At 35.4% G+C, this 16198-nt stretch overlaps 1 protein-coding gene across 2 annotated transcripts; it reads right to left on the bottom strand.

The window, feature by feature from the left end:
• Window positions 1-2029: 2029 nt before the first annotated feature.
• On the bottom strand, window positions 2030-4712 carry LOC149223401 (putative polyamine transporter At3g19553). 2 transcript variants are annotated; one of them, XM_089385830.1, is made up of 3 exons: window positions 4290-4712; window positions 2962-4101; window positions 2030-2759 (listed from the first exon to the last, which is right to left on the bottom strand). In XM_089385830.1, the coding sequence occupies exons 2-3, from the start codon at window positions 3957-3959 to the stop codon at window positions 2261-2263; spliced, it is 1497 nt and encodes a 498-aa protein (XP_089241956.1). In that variant the 5' UTR covers window positions 3960-4101; window positions 4290-4712; the 3' UTR covers window positions 2030-2260. The 2 variants fall into 2 exon arrangements, with proteins under 2 accessions (XP_089241956.1, XP_089241955.1); XM_089385829.1 differs by having other exon boundaries at window positions 2962-4712.
• Between the last annotated feature and the right edge of the window lie 11486 nt (window positions 4713-16198).

Genomic DNA, 16198 nt, shown 5'->3' with positions numbered 1-16198 from the left:
TAGAGGTGATAGACCTCATATAAATAGAGGATCACCTCTTTCATTTGTTCATCATCACATTTGTGGATTTTAGCCTCTCTAGAAGAGCTCGACTTGCTTTGTTGTACTTCGCTACTTGTGGAGATGTGATCTTATGTGGATTTTGGCTATTGGAGACTAGTTTTTGTTGTGGAGACATCATTTTGGGATTGAAAGAAGGCATGTTCTTAGATAAATTGTGAGTATTTTGTTGAATATCTTTTATGGTTTTGCATGTAATGGAATATTGCTAGGGTTTCTATTGTTCCTTGTCTAAATGCATATGTTTATATGAATTCTTGGTAATTATTATATGCTAAATCTTTTATCCTTTAACTCTCTATAAAACTTCCTAGTGAGCCATTTTCTAGTGAATCTATCTCCTCATAAAATGATAGCTAGGGCTAAGAAGTGAAAACTAGGGTTCCCCCATTGCTCCCTTCAAAGATTTGATATTTCCATCGTTAAAGTTCTTGAGACTCCATCATCTAGCAGGGAAAAGGCACCAAGATCCCTCTTGATGATCAAAACATTTAAAAATTCATCTTTTTCGTCTCTTTCTTATCTTTTAGGACCTTTAAGAGAAGCCACTAGGGTTAGGGTAAGGGCTAGATTCAACTAGGGCTTGCCTCAAGTCAATGTTGGAGTTGATTTGGCTTGTTTCCACCTTGTGTGACCTTGTTAACTCAAAATCTAGCTTTTTCATTGGCAGAAATTGCTTAATTAGGGCTAACATCATCAACCCTTAGCAATTTAGGCCTCTTGAAACCTTAAATCAGCAACAAGGCTTCAACTTAGGGCTAATTTAAGGTTTGTCATTCGATTGGTTGATCACATCTTTCAAAGCAAGCTTTTTCCTTGTGCTTGTATGCATAAATGTTCTATTGTTGAATCATATCTTGAAAGTCTAGGCTTCAAGTGCTATTTTCTAGGCTTCTTTGTAGGTACGTTGCTCCTTTACACAAAGAATTATGCCTTATTCCAAGTAAGAAGTACCTTGATCAAGCCTTCTTCACATCGCCTTGATCTTATTGACTTGAAATACCCTTAAGTGATACTCGAAAACCTCTTGTGTGGTGAAATTCCCCTAAAGAGCAGGAGGTGGAGTGCTAAGGTGATAGTGGCAGCCACCTCAATGCTGCATTAGGTTCTAGCCCTTGCCTTGTGAGCCCTCTCACAAGCCTTGCTAGATTTTGAGGCAACAGTTCTAACCAGAAAAAACTTATTCTTTGTGGTTCTAACACATTTATACAAGGCAGTCGAGAAGTCAGTGACTTTTATAAGTTATCTTCACATAAGCCCCTAGAAAATCACGAATGATAATGGGTCTAATGCCTAAATTACTATCATGTTGCCTCCTTGTCTTTCGGATAATCAAAATCATTGGAGCACTAATTGCAGGATATGAGAAAGCTAGATTCCTAATTTTTTTAAATGTTGAATTTGCACTCGACACGACATGACACATCAATATTCAAAGATTGAAAAGATCATTGAGGTTCAACCAGACTGCTTTGCCCAGCCTAAAGCTTCCGAGCTTGTAACCGAGTTATCTAAAAAATATATTATATCTTCTACAACGCCAACTTGAGCGGGAGAGTTCAGTCTATTCTTTCAGTGAATTTTTCGATTATTTAGGATCTTTTTGTTCAGTAATATGGATAGGCTACCTGTAGCAGTAGCACCGATAAGGGTGTTAAAATGTAAAAAAAAGGGTTCACTCAGAAATAAAAACTCAATGTGATGTATATGCTTATTAATAGAGTAATTCAAAACATCTATAAGAAAAATGGTGTCAATCTCCTGATGAGAACATTTCCATGAAATGTTTACAGTCCAACCTGCCTCTTTTGCATAAAAGGCAATCAAAATAGCATATAAGTCAAACACAGACCCACATTTATTTTACAGAGATTTGAGTAAGCAGTCAATGGACACCGCAGAATATAAAACACTGAAATGGTAGAAGACTATATATAACTTTCAAGAAACAAAGAAAATAGCATCAGAATAAAATAAACATCAAGCAGCCATTATTAAACCTTCATCACAAACCCTAAGGAACCAGTTCTTTAGACATGTGTAATAGATTGATATGAATTTACATCATGCAATCTTCATACTCAAAAGATACAGCTGAAAGTTGGTGATCCAGATTCCATACAAACATAAAGCTCAGCGTACCCATTTAAAGTGGAATGTCAAAGATCACCTTTAACATCCACAGTTGTTGCTATGGGTATTATTCTTTCCCCACTTTTCCCTGGAAATCGATAACTATATCCTTTTCCTTAGGCTCATAAGACAAGTCAGCATCTTCCTCAGTCTGTTCGTGACCTTCAGAAGTTGGTACTATGACTTCCTTTTCTGACTTAGCAAACTTCAAACACTCCCTTGCTTTCATGTATCCTATGCAGGGGTACAGTAAGAAGCCTACTACGACAACAATGCTGCATATAATTATAGTTTTAAAGGCGGCCAAGCACATGACAATAATGAGCAATACTGAGGGTGGGATGCAGAGGACAGTGGCCCAAAATGTATTTAAAGGGACTTTGTAAGGCCGTTGGAGATCTGGATGCTTTATTCGTAACCAAACAAAAGCCGCAAACTCAAGAAGCATCCCAATACAGTAGAGAAAATTCAGAAACTCCAAAATCTCTTGAAAGCTCATCCAGGATAAAACGATTACTCCAGTAGCAGAACAGATAATGCTAAAAGTGGGAGTTCCATGTTTGGACCTGTGGAGCAAATGAAAAATAGATTTCATGACCTTGTACCTTTTTTCTGTAACACATCTTGAACATATTGTAAATAGTCTATTTCTTTACATAGACAATAGAGCCATGTGACATATATATTCCAGTTAAGTTCTCCCCAATGGGTTAGCTAAACAGGTCCTGTAAAATGAAATTTTAGTTTAAGAGTAGGAATTAGTCAGACCTGTGTGAAAAGATCTCCGGCAACATGCCCATCTCACTCATGCCAAGTAGCTGAAATGCATCGCCACTCATCTCTGCTTCAAACAAACCCATATTTGACATTGCTGCTGCTGCCTGAATCCACCATTTCAGCCAGGCACCACCTATCAACATTGCCACCTCTGCAAAATATCCATCACTCCAATCACTTGTGGATAGGTCTATAGCCCCTGTACCTGCGAGCAGTGGAATTAGATAGGAAGAAACCACCAAAATAACTGCAAACATAAGAGCCTTTGGAAAGTTCTTGCTTGGAGATTCCACCTCCCCAGCCAAGGTACTGGCTTTATCCCAGTAATTCAGATTCCAGAAGAGGCTGTTGAAGTATCCTCTCCAGTCAGTTTTCCTTAGGTCAAAGATCAGCCATTGTCGAGGCTTAAGACGGGGAATGGACAACACCCCTATCACAGCAAAAGGAATAAGAGAAAAGATTGCAAGGCCTACTGCAGCAAAGCCCACAATGGTTAATCCTCTGTAGTTTAGATACGTCAAAGAAAAAGTGATTCCAAGAAGGGTTGATATTCGTGTCCAGCCTCTAGCAAAAACTGGGAATGAATGCTTCAAGTAATCCAGAAAGAGGACAGGGTAGAGAGCATTATCTATGACTCCACTGCACCACTTCCAGAGACCCTCTTGAAAACCCCAAAAGGGACCAAATGCAGCAGATATCCAGAGCACATACCCCCCATTCTCAGGAAAAGCAGTGGCAAGTTCTGCTGTGATGAGGGCTTCAGGGACACTCCAAATAAAGGGAAATATGATAAACCCCAATAAAGCCAAGAGTGGACCTCCTGCTCTTACAGAATCCTCTATACCAAAAGGACCTCCAGAGACCTCATAGAATATAAGAGCGACCAGAGGAAGCATGGAAAGTTTAGGTAACCCACCATTGCCCGGTTTATTGTGCTTGGAAGAGTTCTCATTGGGTTGGGCCTGAGTCTCATCCGAGTACTCTTCCATTATCCAATCCCACTCCCTCAATTACTTAGACTGGCCGAGATATCAAAATGGTTTGTTTCTGATCTGTTCACAACCAGTAATGCTCAATTTGCATTTTATCTTTCTCCCACTCGAATTCTAACGTTATCAATTCACCCCGCAGCTATTTAATGGCAAAAAAAATCAACATTTCTTATCCGAGTGGATGTAATCGTCTCTGATTGAAGATAATTTTATCTTTACCTCTAACTTAAAATTGCTTTATTAACTCAAATAATCCATAGTATAATGACTGCTTCAATTGTGATAGTGGACGAGAAATTTCACACGAATACACCATGAAAAACTTACCAATTCATGGCCTGCTTTTTCCGTGGTTGCAGATCCGAGGCTAGGTTCCCCTTATCAAATAACACCCGATGAATATGAAATGTTGAGCCAGGAGACCATAGAATTTGGAATCCCAGGGTATGGCATGGCCAATTTCCGGACTCTCTCAGGAAGGCATCCCCTCCCTCTGGCGACCAAAAATAAAGCCACGCACATGCCTGCCTGAATTCCAATCCAAACCAAGAAGATTATCAGAATTCCTTCAAGTAAAATTCATGCACACAGTGATCATGTAAGGTGGACCTTTGGCTCCGCCCTCAGCCTGTGCAGCGTGGCGACTCTGAGCCATCTACCTCCGTTTACTTTTCTGCGCTGAAATCACGATCGGTGAACTTATTTTAGAACTGGTAATAAATACTTCATTCCAATTGGAAAAATAATCGAAATTCCTCGATGGCCAAATGCGTAGTAAGCAAGCAATGGCGACTTTGAACGTTAGGTCCCGCCAATGCTTAGTGGCATAGATTTTTACAATCATCTCGATATAGAATAATGGACGTGGAATGTCTTACCATTTAGAAAAGTATTTTGTTTTTTGTTTTGTTTTTACACAGTGTTTAGGGATAAGTGGTAGGTTAGAATGGAAAAACTTGAAATTTTTGTACATTATAGAGTGGCTGTCCATAGATTTTATAAAGAAGTGAAAGTCAAAATTAGAACTTAAGTGGCGCCTAATAAAAATGGGGGAGTTCGTGATAAAACTTCTTTTATATGTTGATGATATTGTATTGATTTCTAAATCAGACCATGGATTGCAAATGCATTTACATGCCTTTGAACATTTTTGTAGAGCAGTGGGGATGCAAGTCAATATTAGCAAGGCCAAAAGAAAGATTTTTTCTAATAAAAGGAAGCACAGCGAACATACTTTCTTCTTTGAAGACAACATTCTTAAAGAAGTAAATGAGTACAAGTACCTTGGCATTTATTTCAACAACAAACGAGAACTGCAGAAAGAAGAGAATTTTAGGAGGGTGGAAAGCATTATATGCTCTTCAAAACAGATGTAGAGAGGCAGAGTTATGGGATTGGAAAACCATTAAAGTGCTTTTTGGACTCCTAGTTTGTCCACTGATGCTATATGGGTGTGAATTGTGGGCTAGCAACACTCCCATCTCAAAATGAAAACAATTTGAGAAAATCCAAAAACTCTTTATCATGAGCAAGTTCAAAATAAAAAGTTCAATACCTTATGAGATAATGTTGAGTGAAACATGAGCAACACACATTGAAGCAATAGTTATGGTGCAGCTGATAAGATATTTAAAAAGAATTGAGCAAATGAGAGTAGGTAGATGGCCTAATGTTACCTTCAATGAAGGCATGAGTGAAAGAAAGAAAACACGGATGAAACAAAACTACACATGGATGCAAAAATGGAATATCTACCTCAATGATTGTCCCACAAATAGCAAGGACCTAAACGATTTTGTTATGGAGAAGTTTTGTAAAAAGGTATGGGGAAAAGAGTTGGGTAGAAAGAAGAAATATTACAATGAGGAATTCAACCCCATGTGATCTACAACAAAAAGAGTTCATTGGAGCTAACATTTCGTGGAGGGCAAAGGTTCTTATTGCTCAATTAAGAACCAACTCATATCAACTTCCGTGTGAAACACGACTGTGAAAAAGGCCTAAAGAAGCTTGGGAAGAACGGGTGTGTACATTTTGCATGTCTGGAATCGGAAAAAAATTTCATTTTGGAATGTGGTGCATTCAAAGACATCAGAGAAAGTTTGAGAACATGTTAGCATTGGCATTGTCTTATTATAGAGGGGATTGTTGAAAAGTTAGACCAGCTCAGCGTCAATTTTTATAGACTATTTTTAGTCTCATAAAACTTAAATCATTACATTTCATTACGTTAAAGTTAGGGAATATCGTATTTGGGAATGAATTTATTAAATGAAAAATCTTTTCTTAAATAAGGAAATAGGTTAATGATTTAATATTTAGAAATAATTTATTAAAAAAAAAGTTAATGATTTAATATTTAAAGTAATTGATATGAATGTAAATTTGATTTTTTTATTATAAACAATTAATTAATTAATTATAAATGGTCTTTAAATAATAATAATAACTGAATTTTTTTAAACGCAAAGAAAAAGACAAAAAGCAAAAAAGTCATGCAAAAAGAGTCATATCAAGAAGAAGCCTCACGCAAATGACAGAACTGGTAAGCGAGATTTTCGACATGGGCTGGATTTTGGTAAATGTTATTGGTGTTTTATGTTTTTTTTGTGAATTTAAATTGGTATATATATAATTTTAATTTTGAATATTTGTTGATATATTTTAGATTATTAATTTTAGTATTTAGTGGAGTGAATAATATTATAATAATAAGTTTTCAAGAAGTTTTTTTTAAATAATTGAATTTGATAATAATAAAAATGATTATTTTTTGTTGTATTAATTTTTTTATTATATTATAATATTAACTATAATTTTATAACAAAATGATTAATTTTTTTTAACAAGAATTACACAATTTTTTTTATTATATTATATTATTAACTACAACTTTGTTTTACATTTATATTATTAAAATATAATTTATAAAAAATTTGAATCTAATTTATATTACACAATTAACATACGATTTCTTTTTTATAAATTTAACCCAACTTCAACTCTTGGGCTACTACTAGGCATTGTGCTCCTAGTACTATATTTACTCCTTTTGCCATGGCATACATAGTAGACTTAAACTTGCAATTATCTTATGACATTTCTCATCTAATGAAGTAGTTTATTTCTCAATAATATGATTTGAAAGCTATAAATAGCTTATATGAACATATTTAATGGCTTTGTTATTGCATGAAGTGAAGTGCTATTATCTATACATATGGTTGCTCTTGTCTTTATAATGTAACAAAAAAATTTAAAAGTTTGGGGTTGAGAAATACTTATTATGTTAGGGAGTGTTGGGATTGTACTTCATTGTAAGATTTTCTAATGTTTTTGGATTTTTCATTCAAATTTTATAATTTTGTGTTAGATAGAGATAAATCACTTGCTTTTTTTTTTTTTTGTCAGTATCTTTATTACGTATCTCAAGGAGGTAGTTTTTTTTTCTTACATTTGTGGCCTAGGGTCTAATTAAGTGCATGGCATTTCAAATATTGATAATTTTCATTCTTTTCATCAAGTAGCAGAATATTGTTGTTATAGGGAATGTCATTTGAGCTTCATTTTTTTACATGGAACCAACGAGGTTGCAGATATGACATCAATTTTTTTTTTAGCAATTTTGGACTTAAAGCATGCTTTCTTTATGTCCTTGGTATCTATCCATTTGTGTTTGCTTCTTATCTTTTATTTCAATCTTAATATAGTGATTTGTAGGAGACCAGCATTTCATAGTTCAAGGACATGAGTAGCCAACACATGTAAATCATTGAAAATTTCATCCATCAAACCAAACTATTGCAATTGAGTGAGTTTGGCAAAGACTTCATTTTCTTCGATGACCCAAAATTTTTTGAAAATATGTTTTTTTTTTAAAATGTATCTAAGCCTTTTATTATTGTTGGGATTTTGAGTGCCACCATGAGAACCAACCACACTTATTTTTCAATGTGCAATGACACATAATGAATTCTCTTTTTATCATCATACATTTGATGCAACTCATAGCATTCAAGTTGGTTTATCCATCTTCTCCTCTCTCTATCATCCTCTTCATAAAATCTTGACATGTCAATTTCTCGGTTGAATATAATCTATTAAAGGACCCCATATTAGATGAATGTTTTTGTGGTGGAAAAAAGGCAGTGAGAATTCACACCACTTGCTCCCTTATCCCTAATTTTCATTAATTTGAATGGGCTCTTAAGCTTGATGTAGTTGTTGTCTCATGCCTTTATTCTAATTTCCATATCTCTAATTTTTTTTTTGGGGATATCATCCCACTCATGAGATTTTTGGAAAGTTTATTTATATCACCAAGTTTCTTAGAGACATCAACTACTAAGTATCTTAATCCTTTTATTTCCTCACTTAATCTTGTGTTACATAATGTATGTTGGATGATGCATTGAGTATGGAACATGTGGCCTTTTTTGAATTTTCGGAGTTCCTCATAGTTCCTTCCCTAAAAAAGTGTAGCAATTGTATGTGATTGGACCCATGGTTTGTATGGCTAGTTGTATGACTTCAAGTGCAAAATGGTGGATAACTTTCATATATGTGAATTCTAGCCAACTACTTGAAATTGTAGAAAATAAATTCTCAAACCTTTTGAACTTGAATTATTGACCTCAAATATGAGGAAGATTCTTATGATAATAAAAATCTAACAACCTTAGTAAGCATACGACTTGTTCCTGCTTATTCTTGAACGAGAAGTGTTAAGAGGCCCACCTTTACCTTCTTTGTGCATACACAAGGAATACACACCAAGGAAAATTTTGGTGGCTAAACTTAACATATGGGCTAATTTTCCACGCTTTTCAAAAATATTCACCAATTTTCATTTTTAATTCTAAAAATGATTTGCCCAAATTTTATAGAATAAAATTATTTTACCTTAAAAATCACCAAAAAATTATATAGACTTATAAAATCAATAGAAATTTAGATATTTTTACAAAAATGTTACCAAACATTTTATAACTTGTATATTAGGGACTAGTAAGATTCACCAAAATTTCTACACTTTAAGAAAAAATTACATACTTAAAATTTTTATGGTGCACACCCACAATTAACCTCGACTAGAACAAATAAAAATATATAGTGAGACTCTTTGAGATCAAACTTGAAACTATATTTCAGGTAGGTGGAACTACACAAAATAAATAATTAGCAATCGAAGACTTGAAATGTTGATTACAGTAGAAGTAGATGGGAGGTTGAACAATTCATAACTCTAATTACAAGCCAATATAGGCCTCGAGATCAAATGTGGCCCTGAAGACTTGTAATAATGTAATTTATATTCAACTTCCATGCAATTTATATAATAGCTATGTGATGAAGACATATGTTGAGTAAAACAATTGGATATGTTATCAATTAGAAGGAACCTAAGCTAATATATAATAAATGCATATTTTATTAATATTAGAATGATTGGGTTACAAAGATGAAATGGCTCTCATTGATACATGTAAATATTGAAGAGATGTAACTCTTCATGAATCGACTGTTTGCATATTATTCAATCAAGATTTACAACTAATTAATAACCTAATTTTCATGTATTACACCTTTTCTTATATTGATCCTTATGTCAGAAAAAGACTTACCTTAGTTGAAACCACATACATAACTTGATTTACAATTATATTTTAAAATCAACCTATGGGGCTTTGAATAGAAGACGATTGCCTTATACTATTAAGACACTCCTTGATGTTAAGGTATCGGTTCAAGACTCGTAAGTATCTCCACTTGTCGAACCAAAAAAAATAAAAACAGTGATATTTTAAAATTAATTAGTGTGCATATATTTTCATATATTTGTATCAATCTAATGATTACTTACATTATTGAAATCAAGTTTTACATAAAGTCTTAATTTGAGTGGTTGAGAGAAATATTGTTATCCCCCCACCTAGGTCTCAATTCCTGCATATGGCATGTTGAGCTCTTAATAAGCATTTCTTGTATATTCCTAGTAAAGAATATAAAGAAATTTCTCATAGGAAAAATAATAATATGTATTAATTTGTTTGGTTGATTTTTTTTTTTTTACTTCTTTTTCAAATGAAAAACATGGTTTATTAGTTAGCTCTTTAACATAGAATAATTAACCAACAATGGCCCTTTAAATTGAAATATAACTATGATCTTCAAATTTGATCTTTAATTGTGTCATATCCAATAAACTTTTATATGTGAAGCCTTATAAGAGGTACTTCAATACTAACACTCCATGGAACTTATATTACTATGGCATTAAAAATACTCAAATTTTAAGCCAGATAATTGTGTAACAAATGAACTCTATTTCTAGACACAAATCTAAGAGGAATTTCACAAAAGATATAAGTGCAAGCAAAGTATTACCATGATCCAAGACTCAAGTTTAATGGAATAATGTCCATAAAGGTCTTGAGCAATTCTAAATTAACTTAATTGATAAAAAATGCAATGACATAGTTTTGGATCAATGAGAGCTTTATGTTTGTATATCACTAGATTTCAACAATTGAAAGAGATTTTGTAACTCCTCAATATCCTAGTATACTAGGGTATGCATATAAATTAAATGGTTAGTAAATGTTGATAGACATCAATACACAAGAACTATCAAAACACTTAGTACATCATACATCTCATGCTGCTCAAATTATAATAATAAAAAAACAACTAAATTATAATTTAAAATTAATATTATTATTAATTATAAAAAGGCTTAATATATATGTTAAACATTTATACATTTAGAAAAACACAGAACACTATTCTTAACTATGGAGATTTATTCTCACTTTACCGTGGAGATTCTTAATTTGTAAATAGGGTTTGTTAAAATACCATGAGCCAATACAATGACTTATCAATATCACATGTCCAAAAAATCATAATTCACTTCATATGACACTTGTACATATGACATTTTTTTTAAGTTAATCAATTTAATTAAAAAGGAAAACAGAGCATAATTATATTAGAGACAAATCTCAATCTTTGATTTGTGTATACTATTATGAATATTCTATGATATTTCGTAGATATTAAATCCCTACTATCGACCTAATAATTAATGATGATTAAATTAGAATCCTAGAACCCCTATTCTAAAATAGACACACCTATCCAAGTAACAATTTTTACATATAACATGTTAAGCTCTTAATGACTATTTCTTGTATATTCCTCATATATATTCTTCATAAAAAATATAAATATATTCTCATAAAATTATTATTATTAATAATTTTTTTTCCTTTCTTTTCCAATGAAAAACATTGTTTATTTTAGCTCCCCGCATAAGAGAATTAACCAATAATTTTCCTTGAAATTAAAATATAACCTTGATTATATTTTTCGATCCTTGATTATGTCCTATCCAATTAATTTTTATTATATGTGAAACCTCATAAATGCATATTTCTCTGTTAACACTTCACAAAACTTATATTAATATGGTATTAAAGACACTTAGTTTTGTGAAAAATGAATTCTCTTTCCAAACACAAATCTAAGAAGAATTTTGCAAAAACATATAGGCGCAAGCAAAGTTTTACCATGATCCAAAGGTTCAAGTTTTATGAAACAATGTCGGTAAGAGTCTTGCCCAATTCTCAATTAACTTGAATATTAAAATGCAATTAGATTTTTCGATCAATGGGAACTCTATGTTTCTATACCACTAGATTTCAACAATTGAAAAGTGCTTTCAATAAATGAAACAACTCCTCAGCATCCTAGTATATAAAGGTATTAAAACTTTTAAATTCTAAAATATCTATACTAAATTAAATAGTAAAAGTATTATATGGAAGAGGTCTTTGTTTCACAAATAAGGATATCTCATGTATCAATTTTATGTCTACTTAAGTCATAACCTTAACATAAGACCATTGTGATTATTTTCATTATTATTTAATACAAAAGTTTTATTATTTTTAAGGAAGAATATAACATAAATATATGGACATTTGAAAAAACTATTAATATGAAAAGAAATTTTATAAGAACATATTATTATATCATATAGATAATACGTTATATAGATAATAATTATTAATTTGTTATTTTGTATAGATAATACTTACAAATTAACTAGTTTATTATATTATTGAAGAAAAATAGAATTAATCAAATTCAAATTAATAGATTTTGTATTATGAAAACACTACTATAATGATAGTTGATTTACATGTAATCATTATAGTGAATTTACATGTAATGAAAATTGAGTAACCAACTAAAATTTGTCATTCCTACTCCTATGTCCTAATATCTCTTATCATTTGTGTCATTTGAGTCTAGCTTTGATCCGGATTTTAAACAGGAACGCAATAGATTATAGAGATAACCATAAATACAGAGATGCAGCGGAAATAATACTTCATTTCATTAATGGAAAATACTGAAATATGCTTACAACCGGAAATAGAAATAAACCAGCTAGGGCGATGGTAGCTTATCTCTGAGAAGAGATGTGTGGCTACATGCCTCTGAACTGTTCCGAATTGTATTACAATGAGGCTCGAAGGCCTATTTATTGTTGAGAAACAATGGAAAACCCTTCACATCCCGAAACCTAACCCTAGAAGATGAAACGCCAAATTGTGGGCCCCGTTTGGGTAAATTGGTACATCAATTTCCCGGGGTCGTAACTTTGGCATACGATCTCCGTTTGACGCGTACGATAGCTCGTTAGAAAGATCTATCCGAGTACTACCACTTTGGGAGGCAACATGGACCTATGTTGCCCCAGAGTCCCAAAAAAACGTCTTTTAGGGCCTCAAAACGGCTCCGGAAGTTTAGGACCCGAAAAACTGCTAAAAATAGTAAATTGTGCTACAATTTAGGAAACTGAAAAGACTGAAAGAGACAGTTGTGGGGGTCCAAATGGGTTGGTGGGTGGCCACCAACATCCACCTGGATCATTCCTCCCCCCTTAGGAAGCAATGGTCCCCATTGCGTTGAGTTCCTCCTTGAGATGAGGAAGCTTCTGTTGAGTTGGTTCTCTGGTGAGTTGTTATGCAATCTCTGATGTGTCCAGAAATGGTGGAAAGCATGGTCGACGATGGTCCACATTGAATACTCGGTGCAAGCGAAGGAATGGAGGAATGTTGCGCTTCAAAGCATTGTTGCCCATAGCCTTGGTACTGCTTGAGGACCATGTCGGAGTGGTCGGAGCTTCTGATGGGCTCTTGTAAGGCGTTCTTTCTGCAGATGTAACCAAACTTTGTTGCCCACCTGAAACTTATGTGGTACCCCTGTGGGTGAGGAGAAGTTTTTCTTGTGTTCTGTCATGACCGTATCCCTTTGTTGTTGCTGCTGCGTGGAGGAACCCTTTGCAGGGGTCATGGATGTAGCAACGATCTTCCCCTTATTTTGGGAGTGAACCAGACAGATGAATTTCCTGGTCTGTGATATGAGCTTTCTGCCTTTCTTGGTAGTGATCAAGGATGTGGCAGTAGGTGGGGCTACCTCCGGTATCCTGTATAATGAATTATTCAAAGAAATAATGACAGCACGAGGCCTAGACTCATACACAGCATGTCGCCTCCACAAGTATGGTTGGCCTAATAGTACATCACAAACATCCAGAGGTGTAACATCACACAATACCTCGTCTGTGAAGGGCTTGATGCTGTAGGGAAGGCGGCACTGCTGGCGAACTTTGAGATCTCGTCCTTCATGAAGCCACCCGATACTGTACGGCTGTGGGTGTGGTGTAGTTGGTAGGCCCAACCGCTTCACGACCTCTGCTGAAACGAAGTTCTTTTGGCTGCCACTATCGACAATGAATTGTAGTGGCGAACCCTTCACCCACATCTGTGAGTGGAAAAGACGCTCCCCTTCCTCTGGATTTTCGGGTTCATCTTTCTGGATCTTGGCGGTGGCAACAGTGGCGCTGGGATCCGCATCAATGATCTACTTCCCTTTGCCATTCCCCTTGTCGGGTTCTGGCTCAGGATCAGAACATGCATCTGATTCGGAAGCCTTCAACTCAGCCACCAACGACTGCTTGGTCCGACACTCACTTGTGTTATGAGTGGGACTCTTGTGGAACTCACACCACTTTCCTGTGTCCTTCTTCGGCTTCGTGGTGTTGTTCTTTTCTTGCAGCTTCGACGGGTTGTCTTCGGTCACCCCACCTTGGCTTTGTCCTTTGGGCTTCGGATTTGCAGATTCAAAGTCTCGCTTCTTTTGTTTGAACTTTTGCTCGATTTTGACAGCGTATCGGTATGCTGTGCCGAGTGAGGGGATGTTCAAGAACCCCATCTCTTCCTGGATGTATCTGTGTAGGCAGCCGCGGTATTTAAGTACCAGATGCAGCTCAGAATCTTTGATACCCAACTGTGTGCGAAGGGTATGAAAAATGTTTGTGAACTCCGGCACATCTTGGTCTCGTCCCTGCCGCAATGTGGTCCATTTGATGTATTTGTCCTCATAGCTTCCGACAGGGTAGTACTGCTCCTTGATGGCATCCCGAAAGTCATTCCAAGTGGGTGCGGCCGAAAATAGTGATCCTGTACTTTCATCCTTCTGCTCGCAGTAGGTTTCCCACCAGTCCTTGACGTGGGGGGCTGCTTTGAGAAGAGCGAAAACAATCTTTTCCCGACTTGAAAATTCATGAACAGAAAAATACCCATCTAGTAGATTTAACCATTTATCTACGGCATCTGCGTCTATTTTACCCTTGAAGATGGGGATTTCAAAATTCACTTGTACCTTAAACGGTGTGGCATTTCCAGAGTCGCTGTTGGAAGCTGATGCGTCGCCTCTGGGTAGCCGCTGAAGGATCTGCGCAAAGCTATCCATCATCGCGTTCCTTTGCCGCTCGAGCGCTTCTTCGAGCAAGATTTTGATAGGATCTCCTGCCCCCTCGTCTTTCTTCTCATCCGCCATGGGAGGCCGTCGAGATTTCTGAGGCTGGTCTTGCAAAGGTTCGACCAGTTCAAGCCCTAACTCCTTATATCCCGACCTTGTTGGGGACATGCAAAGAAAAACAGAGAAAAAGCAGACCGCTCTGATACCACTGATCCGGATTTTAAACAGGAACGCAATAGATTATAGAGATAACCATAAATACAGAGATGTGATAACCATAAATACAGAGATGCAGCGGAAATAATACTTCATTTCATTAATGGAAAATACTGAAATATGCTTACAACCGGAAATAGAAATAAACCAGCTAGGGCGATGGTAGCTTATCTCTGAGAAGAGATGTGTGGCTACATGCCTCTGAACTGTTCCGAACTGTATTACAATGAGGCTTGAAGGCCTATTTATTGTTGAGAAACAATGGAAAACCCTTCACATCCCGAAACCTAACCCTAGAAGATGAAACGCCAAATTGTGGGCCCCGTTTGGGTAAATTGGTACATCAATTTCCCGGGGTCGTAACTTTGGCATACGATCTCCGTTTGACGCGTACGATAGCTCGTTAGAAAGATCTATCCGAGTATTACCACTTTGGGAGGCAACATGGGTCCATGGACCCATGTTGGCCAGATTCCCAAAAAAACGTCGTTTAGGGCCTCAAAACTGCTCTGGAAGTTCAGGACCCGAAAAACTGCTAAAAATAGTAAACTGTGCTACAATTTAGGAAACTGAAAAGACTGAAAGAGACAGTTGTGGGGGTCCAAATGGGTTGGTGGGTGGCCACCAACATCCACCTGGATCAAGCTTGTACTTAGAAGTGCTTACAATACATGTTTAGTAATTCTATCACATTGTAATACAACAAAAATTTGAAATCAATAAAAAAGTAGAGTCACTTGATACTTTTAAAAGTTGCTTCTGGTCTCTTGGTGTTCTTAGAGGCTTGATTGGAATTTCTTGTTGTCTCCTTCATTTGCAACTACCAAATTTTTTTAGCTACCTAGGATGACCCTACTGTTTAATAGAGTTACCTTCCTAAGAGCTTTCATTTCATCCCCAAAGTCTAAAATTTTGAACTGAGATAACACCACTTTCATGTTCATAGTTCCATCATTGTTATTCATTCCTAACTACTCTGTTAGCTTGTCTTCCACCATCTTCATTTTAGCTATCAAGTTTTGTTTATTGTGCTCTTCTTTCCAACATAGTCCATATTGCCACTAATGGGAACTCCACTAAAAAAGCAACAAAGTTTGAAAGAGGCTTGGAATATTCCAATTTCCCTTGCCGTGTGACCACTAGCTCATCAATATCACCAAAAGATGAGGAAAACATTGTCTTGA

This window comes from Pinus tabuliformis, chromosome Q, assembly GCF_031772625.1.
Source record: "Pinus tabuliformis cultivar Carrire ecotype Pingquan chromosome Q, CPIR1, whole genome shotgun sequence".
Lineage (NCBI taxonomy): Eukaryota > Viridiplantae > Streptophyta > Pinopsida > Pinales > Pinaceae > Pinus > Pinus tabuliformis.
Note: the sequence above shows the minus strand (reverse complement) of the source record. Positions and strands in the feature narration are given on the sequence as shown.

Bases quoted from the DNA above. Each gene is read 5' to 3' on its own strand.
- LOC149223401 (XM_089385829.1), bottom strand. From the start codon at position 3,959: ATGGAAGAGTACTCGGATGAGACTCAGGCCCAACCCAATGAGAACTCT. The intron at 2,760-2,961 runs GTCTGACTAATT...TTTGCTCCACAG, and splicing joins CCGGAGATCTTTTCACACAG to GTCCAAACATGGAACTCCCA.